General features: G+C 34.3%; 1 protein-coding gene across 8 annotated transcripts in view; it reads left to right on the forward strand.

Annotated features, from left to right (window-relative positions):
• The window catches only part of GRIK2 (glutamate ionotropic receptor kainate type subunit 2), a 724,338-nt gene that overhangs the window by 449,177 nt on the left and 252,759 nt on the right, over positions 1-22,402 (forward strand). For all 8 annotated transcript variants that reach the window (XR_013534449.1, XM_035296392.3, XM_054254300.2 and 5 more), the window contains one exon: positions 17,455-17,661. Coding sequence is in view for 7 of the 8 variants with exons in the window: in XM_035296392.3 (XP_035152283.1) it covers positions 17,455-17,661 (207 nt within the window). In the remaining variant the exon portion in view is untranslated. The remainder of the gene's footprint in view (positions 1-17,454; positions 17,662-22,402) is intronic.

Consider the following 22,402-nt stretch of genomic DNA (forward strand, 5'->3'; position numbering starts at 1 on the left):
TTCTTTATGGGTTAACATTCCTCTTCTTCAGGCCATGTATTGGTGAACTTCTTCTCTATACCCTCCCTGATTCATTTCTCTTGCTTGAAAACTCATTTCTCTACATTTACCTAATTCATACTCATTCAACAATCCCTTTTTCTAATGGTTTTCCCTCTGGGATGATTTATCTGACTGCCTTGGGATATTTTTACTTTCCCTTCTCTCACATCTAATGATCCTCTTATCTATAAAATGTATCTTTACACACTTAAATGCAAACTTTTGCTATTAGTTTATATTTTTCTGTTTAAGTTCTCTGTTTTCAACTAGATTAAAAGATGCTTGAGAGAAGCAACTTTGTATTAAAGCAAAGCATTTTCTTTTAAATGATAGGTACTCAGAAAACTTTTTTTTAATTTTATTGATTACAATAAGGCTGCAGCCGAAAGTTAAACTTGTGATTTATTATGGGAAAAAAAACCAAAAACGTTTTTCAGTAGATAGATGTGGCTAACTAATACTGATCATTGAGAAATAATTCTCGTTGCACAAAATCTTTTTCATGTCTGTTTTACATGCATATTCAGTGACGTTGAAGGGGTTTGCCAGCATCTGTTCAACTTTTGAGTGGCATGTGGGTAGAAAGCCAGTTAGTATTCAGTTCTTTGGTCGAATTCATTTTTCTATCAGGTGTTTCCACATGTTTTGGAGAAATATAAATAGAAGTAGAGGATGGCAAACACTGGAATCTCCTTTCTAACACCAGAGAGCCTCCAAACAAAATGTTCACTGAATTAAAATAAATGGAATCCTAGTGATTGTAAACACCACCTTCTAATTTTTGGGTGTAAAATATCTTCATTTTTTTATTTGCTCCATCTTTCTCTCATCATTCAAATTTATTTGATCTTTAAGTAGTGGAAAAATGTGTAAAGAGAATATCGAAGAAAAAAATTTCAGCCTCATTTCTTACAACAAAATTGGTTTTAGGTAGATACTTCAAAACAATTTTAGGAAACAGAATGCCATTCTAAGCAGGATATGAATTCAAAGAGTGACAATCAGCAATAATTACATCTAGATAGTTTGTCAGAGTTAGTAGGAAAGGTTTTTCCTAACTTATGCCCTCCTGTCCTTGTATCCCCCTATCTTTCTTGTTCCACACTTGTTTTCACTTAAGTCATACAGAGCTATTTATACTTTTCATCATCCACATGAATCATTTTCTCTCTCCAAAGTATTTCCATCTATGCCACTTCTTTGTTTAACTCAATAGTTATCTGTCTTGACTGCATATTTGACTAGGTAAGTAATTTCTATCTCAAGAGCAAAATGAAAATGAGGGATCTCTTGTTTAACAAGTACTAAGAGTTTCAAAAGTACACCAACAGAGCAGAAAACCCAAGAGCAGAGCCCTTGGAAATGTTGGGCCCTGTACCACAGCACAGGTCACATCCCCACAAAGCTGGCCCAACTGCACATTGTAATCACATACAAAGTTGTTTTTTGTTTTGTTTAATTTTAAATAGTGATGCTAGGGGAATCCTAGCATCTAATCCAGATGCATTAGATCAGAACTTCTGGGGGTAAGGCTCAGACCTCAGTTTTTTATTTTTAATTGCATTTTAATTGTAAAAAAATTTTTGTTTTAATATAAAGCCAAGGTTGAGCACCAAATTCAAAGGCTCTTTCCTTGTGACTTGTTGTGCACTTACCTATTTACTTTTCTATCTCTCTCATGAGACTATTAAGTTTCATAAGAGTAGATATCATGTCTTAATTAGCCTTTTCATCTTTATGACCTAGAACAACACCTGGAACATTTTACTATTAAATAGATTTTAATGAATGAATGATTCTAATATGGCTTCAGTTTTAATTTTATAGGGTGTAATCAAGGAAAAAAGAAAGTTAGGACTTATTGAATGATAATTTGAAAGTGTAAAGAGAAAGCACACTCTTAGAAAAAATGTAATAAAATAAGAGATTTGAGAAATTAGATCTAAATTTACTTTTTAAATTAAAGGTTCTTAAGACATATAATAGTTCCCTCAATTCTGTGCTTCAGGGAAATATTATGTTTTGTATACTATTACTTATTAAACTTTCAAAGTTGAGGAAAAGCAAGAATAAGAAAAAGAGGTGGGAGAATGCTGACAGAATTAAGAAAAAATGATGCTTCTCAACATACGTCTAATATGGTTGATTAATAGAACAGTACATTTGTGGTAAAAAATTTCTTCTTAAAGAACTACATGGCTTGTGAATGGTATTAGAACTGGAAAATAATAAGCTATTATTGGCAGTGATTTTGTCTGAGCAAATCAATAGAATAAATGTAATTGCCCATAAGCACTAGAAAAGTACAATCTTAAGCATTTGCTAGTTTTAAATACTTAGGTCCAGATTTCAACTTAGCATATATTTTCCATTATATGATGGTGCTAGATGTTTACACATAATGTAAGAGTATTGCATATATAAATAACTCATAACTATATTGTGTTTATAGCATATCATAGCAATTTGAGGGCACATGACATGTCTCTTTTTTTTTCTCCTTGGTACAGTGTTTGGCAGACAAAGTTCAGAGGGCTAGACATGTGTTGTTATATATTTTTGGATTGTTTTGTCTTTTATTGAGGTAAAACTTACGTAATGCAAAATTCATCATTTTCACCAAAGTATACAATTCAGTGGTTTCTAGTACATTCACAGTGTTGTGCAGGTATCACCACTATCTAGTTCCAGATCATTTTCATAATCCCTAAATGGAACTCTGTTATCCATTAAGCATTTATTCTGCATTCATTGTTTTTGTCATTGTTGTTGTTTTTGAGACAGGGTCTCATACTCTGTCACTCAAGCTGGAGAGCTGTGGTGCTATCATAGCTCACTGCAACCTAAAATTCCTGGCTCAAGTCATCCTCCCACTTCAGCCTCCCAAGTAGCTAGGACTGCAAGCACACACCACCGGGCCTGGTTATATTTTAATTTTGTACAGATGGGGTCTTGCTATGTTGCCTAAGTCAGTCCTGGCCTCAAACAGTTCTCCCTTCATGACCTCCCAAAGCACTGAGATTATAGGTGTCAGTTACTGCACCTGGCCTTGCATTTGTTTTTACCCCTGAGGCCAGGCAACAGATTATCTGCTTCTGTTTCTATGGTTTGACTATTCTGGAAATTTCTGGGTGACTAGAATCATGTACTATGTTGCTTTTTGTGTCTGCCTGCTTTTACATAGCATAATAGTTTCAAGGTTTATCCATGCTGTAACATGTATCAATACTTCAATATTGTTATGATTCAATGATATTCCATTTTATATATATTTGTCATTTTGTTTATCTGTGAAACCACTGATTGACATTTGATTTGTCTCCAAAATTTGGCTATTGTGAAAATTCTGCTATGCACATTGGCTCACAAGATTTTGTTTAAACACCAATTTTTTTTTATTGCATTTTAGATTATGGGGTACATGTGAAGAACATGCAAGATTGTTGCATAGGTACACACATGGCAGTGTGATGTGCTGCCTTCCTCCCCATCACCTATATTTGGCATTTCTCGCCATGCTATCTTTCCACAACTCCCTACCCCCCACTGTCCCTCCCCTATTTCCCCCCTACAGACCCCAATTTTTAATCTTTTTAGGTATATACCTAAGAACAGCATTTCTGAGTTATATGGTAATTCCATGTTTAACTTTTCAAGGAGCTGCCAAATTGTTTTTTTATAGGAACCATACAATTTTACCTTCTCACTAACAATGCATTAAGGTTCCATTTTCTCTATATCATCGCCAACATGTTATTTTCATTCTGAAAATTATAAAGCATCCTGGTAGGTGTGAAGTAGTATCTTATTGTGGTTTACATTTGCATTTCCCTAATGACTAATGATGTTGAGCATCTTCCTGTGTACTTGTTGACATTTATGTCTTCTTTGGAGAAATATCTATTCAAGTTCTGTGCCCATTTTTAAACAGCATTATTTGTTTTTTTGTTAAGTTGTAAGAGTTCTTTATATATTCTGAATAGTAGACTCTTATCAGTTACATGCTTCACTACCCATTCTTTAGTTTGTCTTTTCATTTGCTTGACAGTGTCTTTCATGCACAAAAGTTTTCATTTACGATAATGTCCAATTTATATATTTTTTTGTTGATGGTACTTTTGTTATTATGTCAAAAAATCCATTTCCAAATCTAAAATCATGAAGGCTTACTTACATATTTTATTGTGAGAGATTTATAGTTTTAGCTTTTACATTTATGTCATTGATGACTTTGGATTAAATTTTTGTATGTGATATGAGGTAAGGATCAACTTCATTCATTTACATGTAGATTTTTAGTTCTCCCAGCGCCTTTTGTTTATGAGATGATTCTCATTATTTTGTTGAGAATTTTTACATCTATATTCTTAAGGAACATTGGTCTATAGTTCTTTTCCTTGTGAAATCTTTTCTGGTTTGGTATGAGGGTAATGCTGGCCTGAAAGGATGGACTAGGAGGTATTCCCTCCTCTTTTATTATTTGGAAGAGTTTGAGAAGGATCAGTGTTAAATCTTCTTTAAATGTTGATGGAATTCATCGGTGAAGTTACTTGGTTCTGAAATTTCTCTGGAGTTTCTGAATTACTGATTCAATCTCTTTATTTTTTCTAGATATAGTCAGATTTTTATTTCTGTTTGAGGAAGTTTTGATAGCAGTGTCTTTGTAGGAATTTGTCTATTTAATCAGGGTAGTCTAATTTTTGACGTAGAATTATTTCTATGATTCTTTTATAAACTTTTTTTATCTATAAAGTTTGTAGCAAAGGCTCCCTATTTTCACTTGACTTTTTTTCCTATTTTTTCTTGATTGGTCTAACTAAAGATTTGTTAATTTTGTTCATCTTTTGAAATAATCAAATTTTGATTCCATTGCTTTTCTCTATTCTTTTTTCCTGTTCTCTATTTTATTTATCTCCAAAGTAATCTTTCTTCTTTTCTTCTATCTGTGGGTTTTGTTAGTTTAATCTTATTTTTCTAGTTTTCTAAGCTATAAATTTAGGTTATTTATTTGAGATTTTTTTTCCGTTTTAATGTTGATATTTACAGCTGTAAATTCCTTCTGAGGGACTGCTTTCACTGCATCATTGAGTTTTAATATGTTCTGCTTTCATTTTTATTCATTATAGAGTGTTTTCTGATTTCCCTTCTAGTTTCTTCTGCAACTCATTGGTTTTTCTCAAGGCCAGTTTCTATAAATTTACATTTTCCTAAAAATGGGCTGTACTTTCTTGTTTGCTTGCATTTTTCATTTTTTTTTGAAAAAATTGACATTTTGAACAGTATAATATTGCAACTCTAGAAATAAGATATTCCCCCCACACAGAATTTTTTTGTTTACTGCTTATTGTGGTTCTTGTTTTTTGTTCAGTGACCTTGCTAAACTAATTCTGTAAAGCCTGTATTTTTTGTTTTGTTTTGAGTGGCCACTGAAATGTGTGATTGTTAGGTTAGTAGTACTTTAGTAACTTGACAGAGATTTCCCTCAACTCCTGGAACAACACAACAAGAAACAAAACAAAACTTCCCGTCTTTGGAGTTTGGTTATATATTGGTGCTCCTTTACTGTTTAGCTAGGCAGTTTATAATTCTGCCCTATTCTTCCTTCTTGCTTGCATGGAGGCTGAATCTAGCTAGAGGTAAGGGCTTACGGTCTTGTCAGGTCCTTTCTGAGCGTACATCCCACCTTGGTTATGTGCTTGGACTTCTAGGTTCCCTTGACTATACACAGTAGCTTTTCCCAGCTCTTAGTGCCCCCAGATATTTCCTTCCCGGTCTTTCTGTCTCAAGCTTTCAGGCCAGTGTATTTCTTGCCCCTACTTTTCCCTCTTACCCACCAGGCAGCAGGTAATATATCTGGCTTTAAATGCTTAGGCAAAACACCATGTGTGAAGCAGCTTCAGCCTTAGGGAAACTGCTATGCAGATCAACCAATGGCAAGTCTTCAAACCCCTCCCTCTGGGAGCCACCACACAGGTTAAAACACACAACTGGCTGAGCGCGGTGGCTCAAGCCTGTAATCCCAGCTCTTTGGGAGGCCTAGGCTGGCGGATCACGAGGTCAAGAGATCGAGACCATCTTGGTCAACATGGTGAAACCCCGTCTCTACTAAAAATACAAAAAATTAGCTGGGCATGGTGGCGCGTGCCTGTAATCTCAGGTACTCAGGATGCTGAGGCAGGAGAATTGCCTGAACCCAGGAGGCGGAGGTTGCGGTGAGCCGAGATCGTGCCATTGTACTCCAGCCTGGGTAACAAGAGCGAAACTCCGTCTCAAAAAAAAAAAAAAAGCACACACGCAACTAAAATTTGGTAAGAATAAGGTCCATACTGACTCCTATGGTGTGTTTGACCTGTACCAGGAATGCAGACCACTATCTTTAAGACTGTTGTGGAGCTGAGGAGTATAATATAGTATCAACAGGGTAAATTAATATGCCACAGAGCTCTCTTACCAAAATTCTGCAGTTGTTCTCTTCACTAAGCATTTCCTTGTTGTTGTGAGTTTTTATTAAATTACACAGTTATTTAAAAAATTGATTCTGATGGTTTGCCAGTTTATTAACTGCTTCTATGGTTGCTTTCACACTGTAATGACAGAATTGAATAGTTGAGACTATATAGTTTATAAAGCCAAAAATATTTACTATTTGGTCTTTAAAGGAAAAATTTGGAACCTCTAGTCTACAAATCTATATTGAGAATTTACATACAAATATTTGTTTCATTAGTGTATTAATGACTAAATTGGTAGATGAATGGATGAAGGAATACATCCAAAATATTTATATTTCAGCATATGGTAATCAAATATCGGTATCTACATGCATCTTGTTAAATTTAAATAAAAATTTAGAAAATAACAGTAATTGATTAATCATCTTTGGAGTTGCTCTTTTCACTTATAGGTTACTATGGAAATATAGGAATGGTGATAGTCAATTAAAATCAATAAACATGCCAGTAAAGCACATATATTTCTATTGGTGCTCATTCCCATTATAAGCTGTTCCCCCTGCCCCCGCTTGATCACATCATAACTTACATGTGCTAAATCTACCCAAGTGTGTTGCTTATTAGAGTAATGAGTTGATAACTGGTTTGTGAAAGAAAAATATATCTTTGCTGAAAATCTTATTTCTTCTGCTTGTATTTCTTTGTAAACATTAGTTAGATTTCTTGGGTGTTTTTCATCATTCAAGAAGAACACCTTTTACCTGTAATAAAATTAAAACTACCCATGAACATTTTATGTAATAAAAATTTTTAGTTTAGGTACCCGAAATGAAATAAAAATAACGTTAAACAGGGTTGAAAAGAATGTTAAAACTGGTAACTAAAACTTGCTGTTTATACTATTTAGTAAAGCAGACTTTTCAAATGTTTATGCTCTGTGCTTTGGTGAGAGGACAGCAAGTGATGATTTGGGAAAATTCAAGTAAAGCATGGTCTAGGTAGAAAGGGAAACAAACAAAAAAACCCAGACCAAATCCAACCAAACAAAAAAGGGCAGAGAATTATCCTTTGTTCCATCTCATTAACCTTGCTGTCCATAGTAATATCCTTTCATCCTTAATCTCCCTTTTAAAAGTGTGACTCTCCCCTCCGTATTCTCTTGAGCACCTCTTGAGCACTTTGGGGGCAAGATGTTGAGGTCTGTTTTGTTTTGTTCTTGTTAAGTGGTAAGTCCAATAGTTTTAATAAACCAATTCACCTTCCTCGAGAGCATCATTGTTCCACTCTTTCTGTTGCCCATTCATCAGCCTTCTACTTTCAATCAACTTAATATCTGCCTTGATTTCCATACCCTATAAAGACTAGATTGCCCTCTTATTATTTATGATTTAATAGTTTCAGTGAGAGGACAGTGATAAGATATAGAGACTCTGAACACACTGCTCAGAAAATAGAAGGAAATAAAGTATTCTCAGGAAAATATGAATTGTTCAGGTTTATTTCAATTGCCATAATATTGTTTTAATCTTAGATTATTATTTTTATAACCAATATATATTTTTTATTTAGCCAATAGGGATGCTATTTAATAAAAAAAGTTTTTTGGTGTTTTTTTGTTTGTCTGTTTTGTTTTTTTTTTTGTCAACTCTATGTTCATTAAGGGGGAAAAAGCACCATTAGGTATATTTTCTAAATGCTTTGATATCTTTAAAAAAACTGGAGTTTTTCAGCTGTTGCCACAAATCAATTTTAGAAGTTCTTTTGGTTATAAGAATAAATTCAGAACATGACTTGTGTTACCTGAATATACCTGTCTATTTTTCAAAGCAAATCATTTGTGGGCTACAGCATCTTATGCTCTGAGATTCAGCACAATACTCTAAAACAAAATACATGTCACTGTTTGTCAAAAATGTAGCCTGTGGCGGGGCGTGGTGGCTCACACCTATAATCCCGGCACTTTGGGAGGCTGAGGCGGGCAGATCATGAGTTCAAGAGATCGAGACCATGGTGAAACCCCGTCTCTACTAAAAAAATACAAAAATTAGCTGGGTGTGGTGGTGTGCGCCTGTGGTCCCAGCTACTTGGGAGGCTGAGGCAGGAGAATTGCTTGAACCAGGGAAGTGGAAATTGCAGTGAGCCGAGATCGCGCCACTGCACTGCAGCCTGGCGCCTGGCGACAGAGCAAGACTCTAAAAAAAAAAAAAAAATGTAGCCTGTGTGAATATTTCACATTCCACTTCTGATAATCAGTGAAGCAAAGTAGATGTGTAAATAAATACAGGATAATATATAATTGGTAGGGATTTCAAATTCACCAGTAGACTGGGAGTTCCAGGAGGGCAGGAATTTTTCTGTGTTGTTTTGATTTGTCTTTCATAGTTCAGTGTTGTATGCCTAGCACCTAGAATAGTGTTGGGACAGAGTAAGAGTTCAATATATGCTTGGGTAAAAACATCAGTTAGTCTTATCATTGTAATAGCAGGGTATATTTAATACATATCATATTAAAATTACTTTGCATTTTAATGTCCTTATGTTTTAAGTAGCCTGAGTAAGACACTGATATCTCAGGCTTAACATATGAAAAAGATAATTGAGCCCTAGATAAAAGCTGAGAGATACATGAGTTAGATGCTTTAAAAATTATTAAAAGTTTTATTATATTTAAATAAAACATTTTTATTCCCTCAACCTTAAAACATACTTTACTTTTTCAGAACTTCATTTTGGATTCATTCTGTGCCAACTCCTAGTCTAATGCAGATAAAAATACATGAATTATTGGGTTCCTTAAAACTAGAATTGATAGTAGAAATGCTGACAAATCCTCATTACAGATGCCAGTGGAATGAAGTGCCTTTACCTCTAGCAAATGCTGATGTGGAGATTTAAGACTATATGAAAAATCAGTGAAGTTGCCCAGGAGAATTTTATCATATTATTCATTGAACTTGGTATGTGCTTCAGTAATTGCTTCTGGTACCATTTTTCTTTTCTTACATGAGGTTATTATTTATGCTTGTGCCACGTGAAACAGAGAAAGAGAGTTTAAAGGAGAGTCAGAACTTGATGTAAAACTATCCTGTGATACACTGTAGCTGGAGATAGAAATCACAGCAAGAAAACTGCTTCTTACTTATCAGAATTAAATATGAGAAGAGTGATATTTGACATTGTGGAGATCCATAAATACTACAAAGATGCACTCAAACCACACATATTTTTTTTCTAGTGATGTGCAAGCCTGTTTAAGACATATATCTAAGTAGATTTTTTAATCTCAGAGGGATCAACAAATTTATTTGCCTATTACAGAGGTTTTCTTATTAGTTTATAGGTGAAAGAAATCAAATTAACAGGTAGGAGGCTAGTAGGGCGCATTAGATTAATAAGATTTAAAAAGCATAATGACATTTACAATTATATTGCTGTTTTCACTTCTTGCACACATATATCTTTCATATGCTTCATACACACCTAATCACCAACTTTTATATTTTATCCAGTATTCAAGTCAGTTTCTGTGAAAAATAAATGAAAGATATTTTTGAATATAATTTAATTTAAAATATAGACAACTATAATTTAACAGTGCAAACAGAAGAAAAAGTGTTTTTAGATGTTCATATGTTGCTACCTAAATTTGATGGATTGAATATGTGCTATTTTTCACAAATTCTTATTTTACTTCCATAAATTCTTTTCTTACTACTTATTTCTTTCTATAAAGCTATCTTGATTGCACTGTTCAATAATTAATACCATTTTATATGAAATATAGCCCAGTGGCTAATCACAGTTGATTAAAAAAAAAGTCATACAACAGGTGTTTAATTATTTAGTGAACTATGTACAGTTTGTATTCACATGAAGTTTGAAAATGGTCACTAAGAATTATTTAATCAAAGAAGTATAGGAGAGATGGGGAAATGATCCAGCAGTCCGCCTGCCTGAGTTGTATACTGGCTATTGACTATGGGCAAAAAAAAAAAAAAAAAAAAAAAAAATCTTAACACCCCCCTTTCTCTCAGTTTTTTCATAATAGAAATAATATTACTAACCTCACATAGTTGTTTTGGAGAATAAATTCAAGTAAAGCATTTAGAACAGGGATTGGCACATAGTAAGTGCTTAGGAAATGTTAAATAGTACTATTGCTTAGTCATTGAGGTTGACAAATTGCCAACCTTGGTTTCTTTTAAGTAAAGCAAAACAAAATGAAACAAACCATGTATTCAAAAACCATAACCTAAGTGAAACAAAAGTATGAATTCAATAGAGCTAATCTATAAGTATATGCTTTGTTTCCCATTCCACCAACCCAGAATTCTGTCTTTCCCCTTCTCTGCAGGAAAATATGATATTCTCCTCAAGTTCTTAACCCTGTGCACATGGGTTAGTGACCTAGATTTGTTAACGTCATGCCTGAGCCCCATAGGGGAACTTACCTATCTAATTTTTTTCCTTCAAGTTCAGTGTCCCTAGTTGACCAGAGCAATTCGTTTCTATTCAATACATTTCAGCAGTTATTTTATTGGTAAACCTGCCATGTGCCAGTTGATGTTTGGTGCTTTTGAAGTAAAATTAAGTAACCATTTTGCCCAGTAAATTGCTCAAGTCTAGTTCCAGACTTATATGTAAATCAACACTCACTACTCAGTATGATAAATGCTATAGTAAAAGTTTTCAAAAGTTGTGGGAGCACCAGAAAAAGAAACACCCAAATATTTCTGAAATGTGAATACTCAGTACCAGAAAGCTATTTGGCCACAGGGCTTCTTCCTTTTCTAAGATAACAAGGGCATGTAAACTATGATCTGTGGAAATGGGTTATCTAACTTGAAATACTAGCAGATCAGAAAGAGTAGTGAGGGAAATGAGTATGATAACCTCTTCGGTGGAAGGACACTACATCTGTCATATTTGCAGTACTTTGCGTACTCCTGGATAATAAAGTTTATATATGATCAAATGGTACATAAAAATCAGGCAAGGTCGTAACTGTTCTTTTACTTATGATAAGCTCACATATGTAGCTTTGGATGTGGTTAACAAATTAATTTCTGATTCCCATATAATTCAATTTAAAAATCCAGCATAAATGGTTTTCTCCCAAATGGTCTTATGGTGTAGAAAGCAACCTAAAATAGTGGAAAAGGCAGGTATTGTGGAATTTGAAAAACCTAGGTTCAAAACTCTTATTTGATTGGCTCTTCTAAGCTATGTGACCTAGGAAAGTTATTTAACCTATACGAAAATTTAAATGGCCAATGAAAATAATCCCAAGAAGACGGCATTGAAGCATAGGAAAAACTGCTCAACATCATATGGCATTAGGGAATTGCAAATTAAAACAACAATGAGACATCACTATATACTTATTAGAATGGTCAAAATCCATAACACTGGCAGCATCAAATGCTAGCAAGAATGTGGAGCAACAAAAGCTCTCATTTCTTATTGGAGGGAATGCAAAATGGAACTTCAACTTTAGAAGACAGTTTGGAAGTTTCTTTCAAAACTAAGCATACCTTTACCATATGATCTTGCAGTCAGGCACCTTGGTATTTACCCAAATAAACCAAAAACTTATGTCCACACAAAAACCAGCACATGGATGTTTATAGCAACTTTATTTATAATTGCCCAGACTTGGAAGCAATCAAAATGTTCTCCAGTGGGTGAGTGGACAAATAAACTATGGTATATTCACACTATGTAATACTATTCAGCATAAGACAGAAATGAGCTATCAAACCATGAAAATACATGGAGGAAACTTAAATGCTTATAACCAAGTGAAAGAAGACAATCTAAAAGGCAACATTCCAACTATGTGACATTCTGGAAAAGGCAAAATGCTGGAGCTATTAAAAAGATTAATGGTTGCTAGGAGTTAGAGAAAAGAATGAATACCTAAAGCACAGAGAATATTTAGGGTAGTGAAACTATTTTATACTGATACTACAATGGTGGATGCATGCCATTATAGATTTGTCAAAACTCCTAAAATAGACAACACCAAGAATGTGCCCATAATGTAAAGTATGGACTCTGAGTGGTAATGGTGTGCCAGTGAAGGTCCATCAGTTGTGTACATGTACTGATTTGGTGTTGGATGTTGATAGTAGGGTAGAAGAGGCCTCTGGGAGGGAGGGAGCATATGGAAAATGTCTGTACCTTATGCTCAGTTTGCTGTGAAAAATTAAGTCTATTAATAATTAATTAGTTTGAGACAGAGTCTTGCTCTATCATCCAGGCTAGAGTACAATGGCAAAATCTCAGCTTAGTGCAACCTCTGCCTCCTGGGTTCAAGCGATTCCCCTGCCTCAGTCTCCCAAGTAGCTGAGACTACAGGGGCACACCACCATGCCCAGGTAATTTTTGTATTTTAGTAGAGATGGAGTTTCACCATGTTGGCCAAGATGGTATCAATCTCCTGACCTGATGATCCTCCCACCTCTGCTTCCTAAAGTGCTGACATGAGCCACTGTGCCCTGTCTAAGTTTTGTATTTTTAGTAGCGGTGGGGTTTCACGATGTTGACCATGCTGGTCACAAACTCCTGACTGCAAGTGATTAGCCCACTTCAGCCTCCTAAAGTTCTGGGATTACAGGGGTGAGCTACTACACCCAGCCTAAGTCTATTATTTTTTAAAAAATCCACGAAAAATTATTGGGAAGCTGAAATAATGAAATTATATTAAAAAGCTGATTTTTGTCAGGTTTGTTTTAATTAAGTCTCCAAACAACTTTAAATGTATTGTTAAATATATTTAGAGATGAGAAAATTGAGGTACAGAAGTCACTAATTTATCAATAATTTATCCAATTAGTATTTACTGAGCACCTACTATGTGCTAGGCATTTTATTATCACGAGTTCATATGGATGTTTTATTTTAGGAAAGTGAAACAAAAACCCTTTAAGTGTAAGCCAACAAATAAAACAATTGAAAATGGCTTAACTACTGTGAAAAATAAATATTGAGATAGAGAATAACAGAGAAAATTCTCAAGTAGAACCAAAGTAAACATTTTATATTTAACTTGAGACTTAAAGGAAGAAAAAGAGATCACCATTTGAAGAGCAATATAGACAGACAGAACAACAGGTAAAGGGCTTTGAGATGGAAAATAGCTTTGTATTTGCGAAACTGGTAGAAAGCAGGATACCTAGTCCTTACAGAGAAGAAGATAGAGTTGGAGAGGAAAAGATAAGTTTTAAGCCTTTATGATGAATATTTTATTTATTTAACACATGCATCTTGAGCACTGATTGTCAGTCATTTTCTTCTATGCACTGAGATAAATTAATTAATGAATGTAATCTGTAATTCCTCTATACTCATGGGTTTATGTCATAATAGGGGAAAAAAGCACCTACATCAAAATATAAATAAATAAAACTTCAGATGGGATGAGTGCTATGAGCAAAACAAAGCAGGTACCTTTGAGAAAAGTAGTAATATATACATATGGTTTCTCTGAATTGGTGAAATTTGAGCACAGGCTTAAATGATGGGGACACAACCATGTGAAGACCTTAGGATAGATCTCCCCTGTCAGAAAAAAAAAAAATGGCAGTGCAAAGAGCAAAGACCTTGAGTTAGAAATGAGTTTGGCAAGTTTGAAGATGAAAATGAAGGCCAATGCCTGGAACAAAATGAGAAAGAAAGGGAATAGAAGCTAAGGTCAAAGAGGATAGGACCTTGAAGGCCAAGATAAACAGTCCTTATTTTATTCCAGTTTTCATGAAAAGCCACTGCTGGTTTTTAAGCAAATGCATATAAAAGCAGATTTAATCTTTGCAAAATTGCTGTGACTTTCTGGGGAGAATGGACTGTGGGGATAGAAAAGGAAAGTAAGAGAGGTAGTTATAACAGGAATTCAGATGAGAAATAAAGGTTACATGAACCATAATGCTAGCACAGGCAGTGTAAAGAAATTAGTGGATTCAGAATATATTTTGAGAGGAGAACTTGCATGATTTACAAAAGACAGGACAGAGAGTTTGAGAGTGATTGCCTGACTTTTGACTTAATCCATTTTGTGAGTTGTGAAGCCTTTTACCAAGATGAGAGCAAATGGTAGAACAAGCTTTAGGACCCATGGCAATGAAGTTGAATGTTATTCTAAACACATTGGGAATCTATATGATGATTTCAAGTAGCAGTGGGGAGATAATTCAGTGTATCCTTCAATAAGATCCCTTCTGTTGCTGTGTAGCAAATGAGCTAAAAGAAAGGGAAGCAAAGATGTTGCCTTAGAGACTGGTTGGAGTAGCAGAGTAAATGATGGTACCATTTTCTAAAAGCAGAGAAAAGAGAAAAAGTGTAAAAGTTTGGGGAAAACAAGAAGTATTTCTGGGACATGTTAAACGTGAGACATAAAATTCTGTCTATGAGATATAAAATCATGCTGACAAGTGCTATTAGGTATATGTATCTAAGACTTGCAAGAAGTGGGAGCCTAATATATAAATTTTGAGGTCATCAGGATGAAGATTTATTGAGTTTGATGTATGTGGATCAGAAAAAAATAGGAATAAAATTTAAGAAAAGGGGATAGTACTAATAACTAATTTTGGGAATATCAACATTTAACTGAGAAATTATATAATGGACCATAGAATTTGGGGCCAGATAATGAAGTGAGGTTAGGAGGGATTGATAGATAGTAGGGAAATGTGAGTTCACTGAATTGGAGATCTTTATGTTATTGAAGAGCATAAGTGTGGGTGTGATTGAACAATGAGTTGGATGAATGGGCTATTAGAAATCCCAACTAATTTTCTGACAAATGCAGGCTTCAGTCGTGATCATGGGGAACAGAGATTAGATTTCAATGAAGACAATAATTTGGTAATTGAGGAAATAAAAGAATTAAGAGATCAGCCATGTTGGATAATTTATGTAGGTAGATTTTGAATATGCAGAGAATATTAAAAATTAGAAAAAGGAGTAAAATTACCATCCAGTAGTCAAATATTTGAAAAGTAAAGGTTTCTCTTCCTACTTTATAAAATTTTTGAACCAGATTTCGTTGAATGTTAGCAATTGTAAAGAGAGTGCCTAGTCTAGCAGGGTTGCATGAGCCTCAGAGGAGCAGAAGTTATTGCACAAGGCAGGGGAACAAATGGCGTGGGGACAGCAATGACGGGCAGGGAAAACATCAAATGCGCCTCTGTCCCGAAGGGATGTGGAGGTAACTGAAAATAGTCTCCAGGAAAGAGAGCTGAAGGCTAAGCAATGTCATCAGGATACAGTCCCACAGAGCAGGGAGATAGAATGGTCATTCTGAAAATTAGGCATAGATATGGAGCAATGTGCCAGTCTCTGACCAGGACTTTAACACACAGTGACAGTTTTTACAAGGGTCATAATCACAGGAGGTGAGGCTGGAGGGTACACACAACAGTACAGAGATATGGTAAGTCCACAGGGATGGGAAGAAAGATGTAAATATCTTCATTATTTCTGAGATGAGTGTGAGCAAGCTGACAAATGGCTGACACGCCTAAAACTTTTTTAGGCATGATAGCTCTCACGGGATGACTGTTGTTCTCCAGGGGTTGAGGAAAAGGGTGAGCACATTCCTAGGTGGACTGGCATGGCCGTTTCCTAAATTTTCTCAATCTGTAATAGCTTCCTTTAAGAGAACAGAGGGTTTGCCCATGTGCATAGTAGTGAATAGTAGAACCAGTTGTTGCATATTGGTTTATTCGTAGCAGCACCATGTGCTACCATACCATGTGCAATTGCCTTCAATAAAATGTGCTAATGTGTGGAATCTTTTTGCACTTAGTTAAACATACAAATTTCTTATGGGGCCTAATTTATAGAGTCTCAGAAAATTTGGCTCCTCACTCTTTTTTTATTCTCATCTTGTTCAACCAACTCACTTACTGGATGGGACTGCTGTCACACTATTGCCTATTATCCTCTTCCTGAAACACTCCAGTGTTATGTTGGTCTCAGGGCTTTTTATCATGCTGTATCCTTGACCTGAAATACTCTGTTCTCAGAGTTACAAGTGTCTAGACTCCTTCTCATCTGTTGGATTATACCTCATCTCTTCTTACCTTTTCAGGAAAGGCTTTCAGAAAATTACTTGATTTTGTTTCTTTTATCTTACCAAGTACCTTGCAATTGTTTTCTTTCCTATGACCTATTTTATGTTTTTATATCACTTAGAAGGATCTGACATTATATGCTATATTTGTTTAAGCATTTGTTAACTGTTTTTCTTCTCTTTATCATGAACTTGATGGCTCAAGGCTTTCTATTTATATAGAGGAGGGCTAGTTTACAATAGATGCTCCATAAAATGATGCTGGATGAACACATAAGCACTTGACACAGATCACTTTCTTCCTCTGTATTAAAGTAAACAACTTTTTAAGCTATAATTAAATATAGTAGTTGTAATATTCATGGTTTTGGGGACAAAATGTGATGATATATATAAAAAATTTCCACTCCAATTCTTTGCACATTGTAGACAATAATTTTTTTCATTCATTTTATCCATAGATCCCATGGAAACAACATACTAGATATTGATTAAATGATGTAATTCAAATCGGGGTATTATAATCATGTTAAAATTACATGTCATATATATTATATGATATATATTGCATATCACATATTATTGGTTATATGTAATATTAATATAAGATTTATGGTATAAGTTATAAAATATACCATATTTTTATTATATAATCATGGTGGGATTATAATAATTAAGTATATTTTTGTAAAGCACTACTATTCCCTACAAAACCTGAAATTTCTTTTAATATTCTAGACTTTATTAATTATAATTAGAAGAAAATAAAGTTGACTGTTGTTCTAAATTAATGAGAAATTTTCTGTCTTCTAAGAAAAGCTGTAATTCTGATGGCAAGTTTCATGAGTAACTGTTACATCTTTTCTTCTTATTCAATATTTTCAGGAAGAACCCTATGTCCTTTTTAAGAAATCTGACAAACCTCTCTATGGTAATGATCGATTTGAAGGCTACTGCATTGATCTCCTCAGAGAGTTATCTACAATCCTTGGCTTCACATATGAAATTAGACTTGTGGAAGATGGGAAATATGGAGCCCAAGATGATGCCAATGGACAATGGAATGGAATGGTTCGTGAATTAATTGATCATGTGAGTCCCTTCCCTCATTATTTATTAGTTTGTTATGTTGCTACAAGATGAACTCTTTTTTTTGATATCTATGTGTAATAATTACAAAGAACAGTGATATATATCAAGCATGTATTTCCTTCAATAATTTATTCAAGCTAGATAGTATTGTCACTAAACATAAAGAATCTAAGAGGGATATATAGTCCTATATTTGTAAACTGATTAAGTTTTCCACAAAACTGAGAGATGGAGCATTTTCACTCTTGATTATTAACTCTCGAAGAGATACTTCCCAAGTCCTTGAGAAAGGCTTTCTTGGGCATAAAGCTGAAAAGAGGTTAATTAGCTTTTAAAGGAGGTATATACATTTCAAAGAGAGAAGGAGAAAGGACTTATAGCTATGAGTTTTTAGAGTAAATATTCTAAGAAAAGGAGGTGTAGAGGGGTGTTTCTTTCCTTATTTTCAGTTGAAAGAGTTAGGCCTTTTAGTATTTCTAATTAGCCCTGGCACTTGCAAGTCTTTGTTATTTTAGAAATATCATATTTGCCACCATCTATTCTCTCTCTCCTTTAGAGGACCTTCAAAGTACAGGGTTTGGTATAATCTTTCAAATTCATTATGATCCAACTAACATGGTTCCTGGAGGTACAATATGAAGATGTAACTTCAGACGGACATCTTAACTTTAAAAAGTATAATTTATAAATTTAGAAGAAGAGAAGAGGAGATTTTATTTCTTACAAAGGGTTGCAGCTTGCAGGGTGGCCATTCAGACAGGTTGTGAAGCGTAGTCTCTGGTTGGAAGCCAAAACAGACATTTTGAGGGAAGGGCAAAAAGAATTAGAATTTAGGCTAAGCATGGAATATATATATATATATTCACATACATATATAGATATGTATACATATACATGTATATATATTTGAATATATATATGTATATATATTCAGTGGGCTATAGAAAAATACGGAACAAGAATTAATGATAAGCATGTATGTATATATATATTCAGTATATGAATTCAGTATATGAATATATATATACATATACATATGAATATATATATACACATATATACATATACATATGAATATATATATACACATATATACACAGTATATGAATATATATATATACACACAATATATATATTATATATAATTGTATAATTTTATATATATAAATATTATATATAATTATATATATACATATATATTTAGTGAGCTATAGTAGAAATCATGAATATTTATGAAGGAGAAACATGTGCATGAGCAATTGAGCTTCATGCGTCTCCATGGATCTCATGTACAAAAATGGTGGCATTAGCATGGTCCGAGGGTGGAGTTTTCAGTTCTCTTACATCAAAAGGTGAAGCAGAGAACATGAAAATCTTTACTAAGCCTTCTCTAAAGATGGCTAGAACCATTCAATGTCAGTGATCTATCAGGCAAAAAAGAAAGGGCAGCATTAAGGTTAGTCGATATCTTGAACCAAACAACCTTGGTTGGTGGTGAAGTGCTTTGAAATGGCTATTTTCTGTTTTCAGTGTTGAAGTCTTCTGAAAGGGCTGTCTTTTTAGCGAATAAAGTCTAATGACAGTTAGTGAGGAGATTGGTTTATAATGAGGCCTGTCTGACTTTCTATCCTGTCATGGATGAGAACTCAGTTTTCCAGTTTACTCTGGGGTTTCCTTTCACAGGAAGAGGTCCACTCAGTTGGTTGAGGGTATTCAGATTTAATTTTATTTCTTAGATATTAGGAGAAAGTGAATTTTTGAGGCATTAGGTATTGTTACCTCTTGAAAAACAGTTTTCCCCTGAAAACATCATTCCCTCTTCTGAACTCCCCCATACTCAGTAGGGCTCCATAAAATAGTGTACTAGTGAGTACTTGGTAAGGCAAAGGTGAATTCAAATCCTAATTCTTCAACTATGCAGTTGCATGCCTTAAGGACACTGCTTTAAACACATTGAAACTTAACTTTCTGAAACATAAGATAGAGATAATTTATATCGTCTTAATAATTAGGAGCAATATGTAGGAATTTTCTAATAAATTCTATTGTCTGACATAGGTAGATAATCAATAAATAGAGATGTAACTAATAAGCCCAAACTTAGTATCATCTTACTATTCTGTCTTCTACTATAGTATTTATGAATGTTTGTGTTAAGGATTAAAACATAAAACATTTAGACAGTATTAAAATGAGAAAGATGTAGGAATTATAGCACTATTATTATCAAATTTGAATTTAATTATAGTCAATGAGATCAGTATTAAGTAGTAAAGTTTATTAATTGGATCCTTTGGTATCACTAATATACCAGTGCTTTCCTACCTAAATAATCTACATCTTATGAATGGCAGTTTTATATAAGAATTAATTAAACATAGAGAAGCATTAGTAGAAAGTCAAATTCACGGTTAGATCAGCAATAGGCAAGAAAAAGAAAAACGAAACAAAGCAAATAATATTTAGGGTACCTACGAAACAGGGATATTCTCTTTTTTTTTGAATATTACTCTTAATATTTAAAAAAACCTCAAAGGACTCATTATAAACAAATCAAAATATTTTTGAACCTTCTATAACTAATTTGATATTTTGTCAAATTTGAATTATACATATAGGAGACAAAGCTCTTGACCCCCTACACTGAAAATCACTGATATGAGGTTAATTAATTAATAGGAGAAAATACATACAAATTTATCTAACTTGTATATACGGGACCCTTCAGAATGAAAACTCAACTTCCCAAAGAAGTACAGAAACTCGTTTTAACATCTTGAGGTTACAATGAGAATGGGGACTCGGATCCTGGTAAAACAGGTTATAGGAAGGGAAAGAAAAGAAATTCTATGGAGGGCAATAAATGATTATTACAGAACAGAAATTAAGTTGTAAACAGTTGGCTTTTTTTTTTTTTTTTTTTTTTTTAGAACTTAAATGACACTTGAAGATAGTGATTATCTTGGAAAAGGTTCTGTTCAGTTGTGGTTAGATTTTTTTGCTTTCTTTCCTGTAATGGATAAAGAGATTACAGGGAGGGAAACAAGAACACTTGTTCTCCTAGGTGGGTAAATTCAATCTTTTTGTTGACAGGAAAAAGGTCTCTTCTAGTGATTATTGATCTCCAAGAGTTTTTAACTTAAAATACTCATTATATCGGGGAGCCATATTTTGTGGTGAAATATTTTGTTTTCCTTAACATATAAGACTGAAAGTGAAGAGACTTATTTTCTTTGCTAAATCTTTGAGGATCCTAATCCAGCATTTCTCAAATACATTTTCTTCTTCTTCCTTTTTTAGAGATGAGATCTTTCTGTCACTTAGCCTAGAGTCCAGTGGCACAATCATATTTCATTGCAGCCCTGAGGCGCTTGGCTCAAGCAATCCTCCTGCCTTAGCCTTGCAGGTAGACACGTTAACACCACTAGCTAATTAAAAAAATTTTTTTTTAAATATGTGATCTTGCTATGTTGCCCATGCTATCTCAGACTTCTGGAATCCAGTGATCCTCCTGCCTTAGCCTCTGGAGTAACTGGCATTATAGGCATGAGCCACTGTGTCTGGCTTCAAATACACTTGAAAGAATAAATTTTGTAAAAACTCATAGTTTGATACATTTTGAAATGTTAATAATATATGTCCTACTACAGAGAAAATGCAGAAGCAAACAATGTTTTGTTTTTCCTTTATGTACTAATAATCTACTCTTTCAGTCCTAACAGATCTTTCCATTGGGCTGATCATCTTTTGAGTTTTTATGGTGATTGATGACTTGAAGGTTTTGGTTAGCTATAAAAAGCTGATAACTTTTGAAAGTTATCAAACTGATTAGAATCTAAATTAGGATACTATTTTATCATATTAGTTCACTGCACTCATTATCTTTTGTATTGTACTGCATATTTGGTAGAATTTGTCTGCTTCAAATATGCTGAAAATAACTGGGAAACATGAATAATAGTACAGCTAACGTTCAGCATTCAACAATGTTTATTGAAAGAATGACACAAATATTTCACAGTGTTCCACAACAAATGTGACACTCAAGAAACATGCTCCTTAGAGAATATGGCCACATGTTTTCCAAATGCTTTTATTCATATATATATATATATATTTTTTTTTTTTTTTCATTGCACTTTAAATTCTGGGGTACATGTGCAGAACATGCAGGATTGTTGCATAGATACTTATATGGCAATGTGGTTTGTTTCCTCCATCCCCATTACCTCTATTTGGCACTTCTCCCCATGTTATCCCTCCCCAACTCCTTACCCTCCGCTGTCCCTCCTATGGTCCCCTGCAACAGACCCCAGTGTGTGATGCTCCCCTCCATGTGTCCATGTGTTCTCATTGTTCAACACCTGCCTGTGAGTGAGAACATGCGGTGTTTGAGTCTCTGTTCTTGTGTCACGTTGCTGAGAATGATGGTATCCAGATTTATCCATGTACCTACAAAGGACATGAACTCATCGTTTTTTATGGACACTGTCCGGTCTATCATCGATGGGCATTTGGGATGGTTTCAAGTCTTTGCTATTGGGGTCTTCTAAATATACAATCATGTCATCTGCAAATAGAGACAATTTGACTTCCGCCTGTCCAAATTTAATATCCTTTATTTCTTTTTCTTGCCTGATTGCTCTGGCTAGAACTTTGAATACTGTTGAATAGGAGTGGTGAGAGAAGGCATCCTTGTCTACTGCCAGATTTCAAAGGGAATGCTTCCAATTTTTGCCCA

This window comes from Callithrix jacchus, chromosome 4 (genome assembly GCF_049354715.1).
Source record: "Callithrix jacchus isolate 240 chromosome 4, calJac240_pri, whole genome shotgun sequence".
Taxonomy (NCBI): Eukaryota; Metazoa; Chordata; class Mammalia; order Primates; family Cebidae; genus Callithrix; species Callithrix jacchus.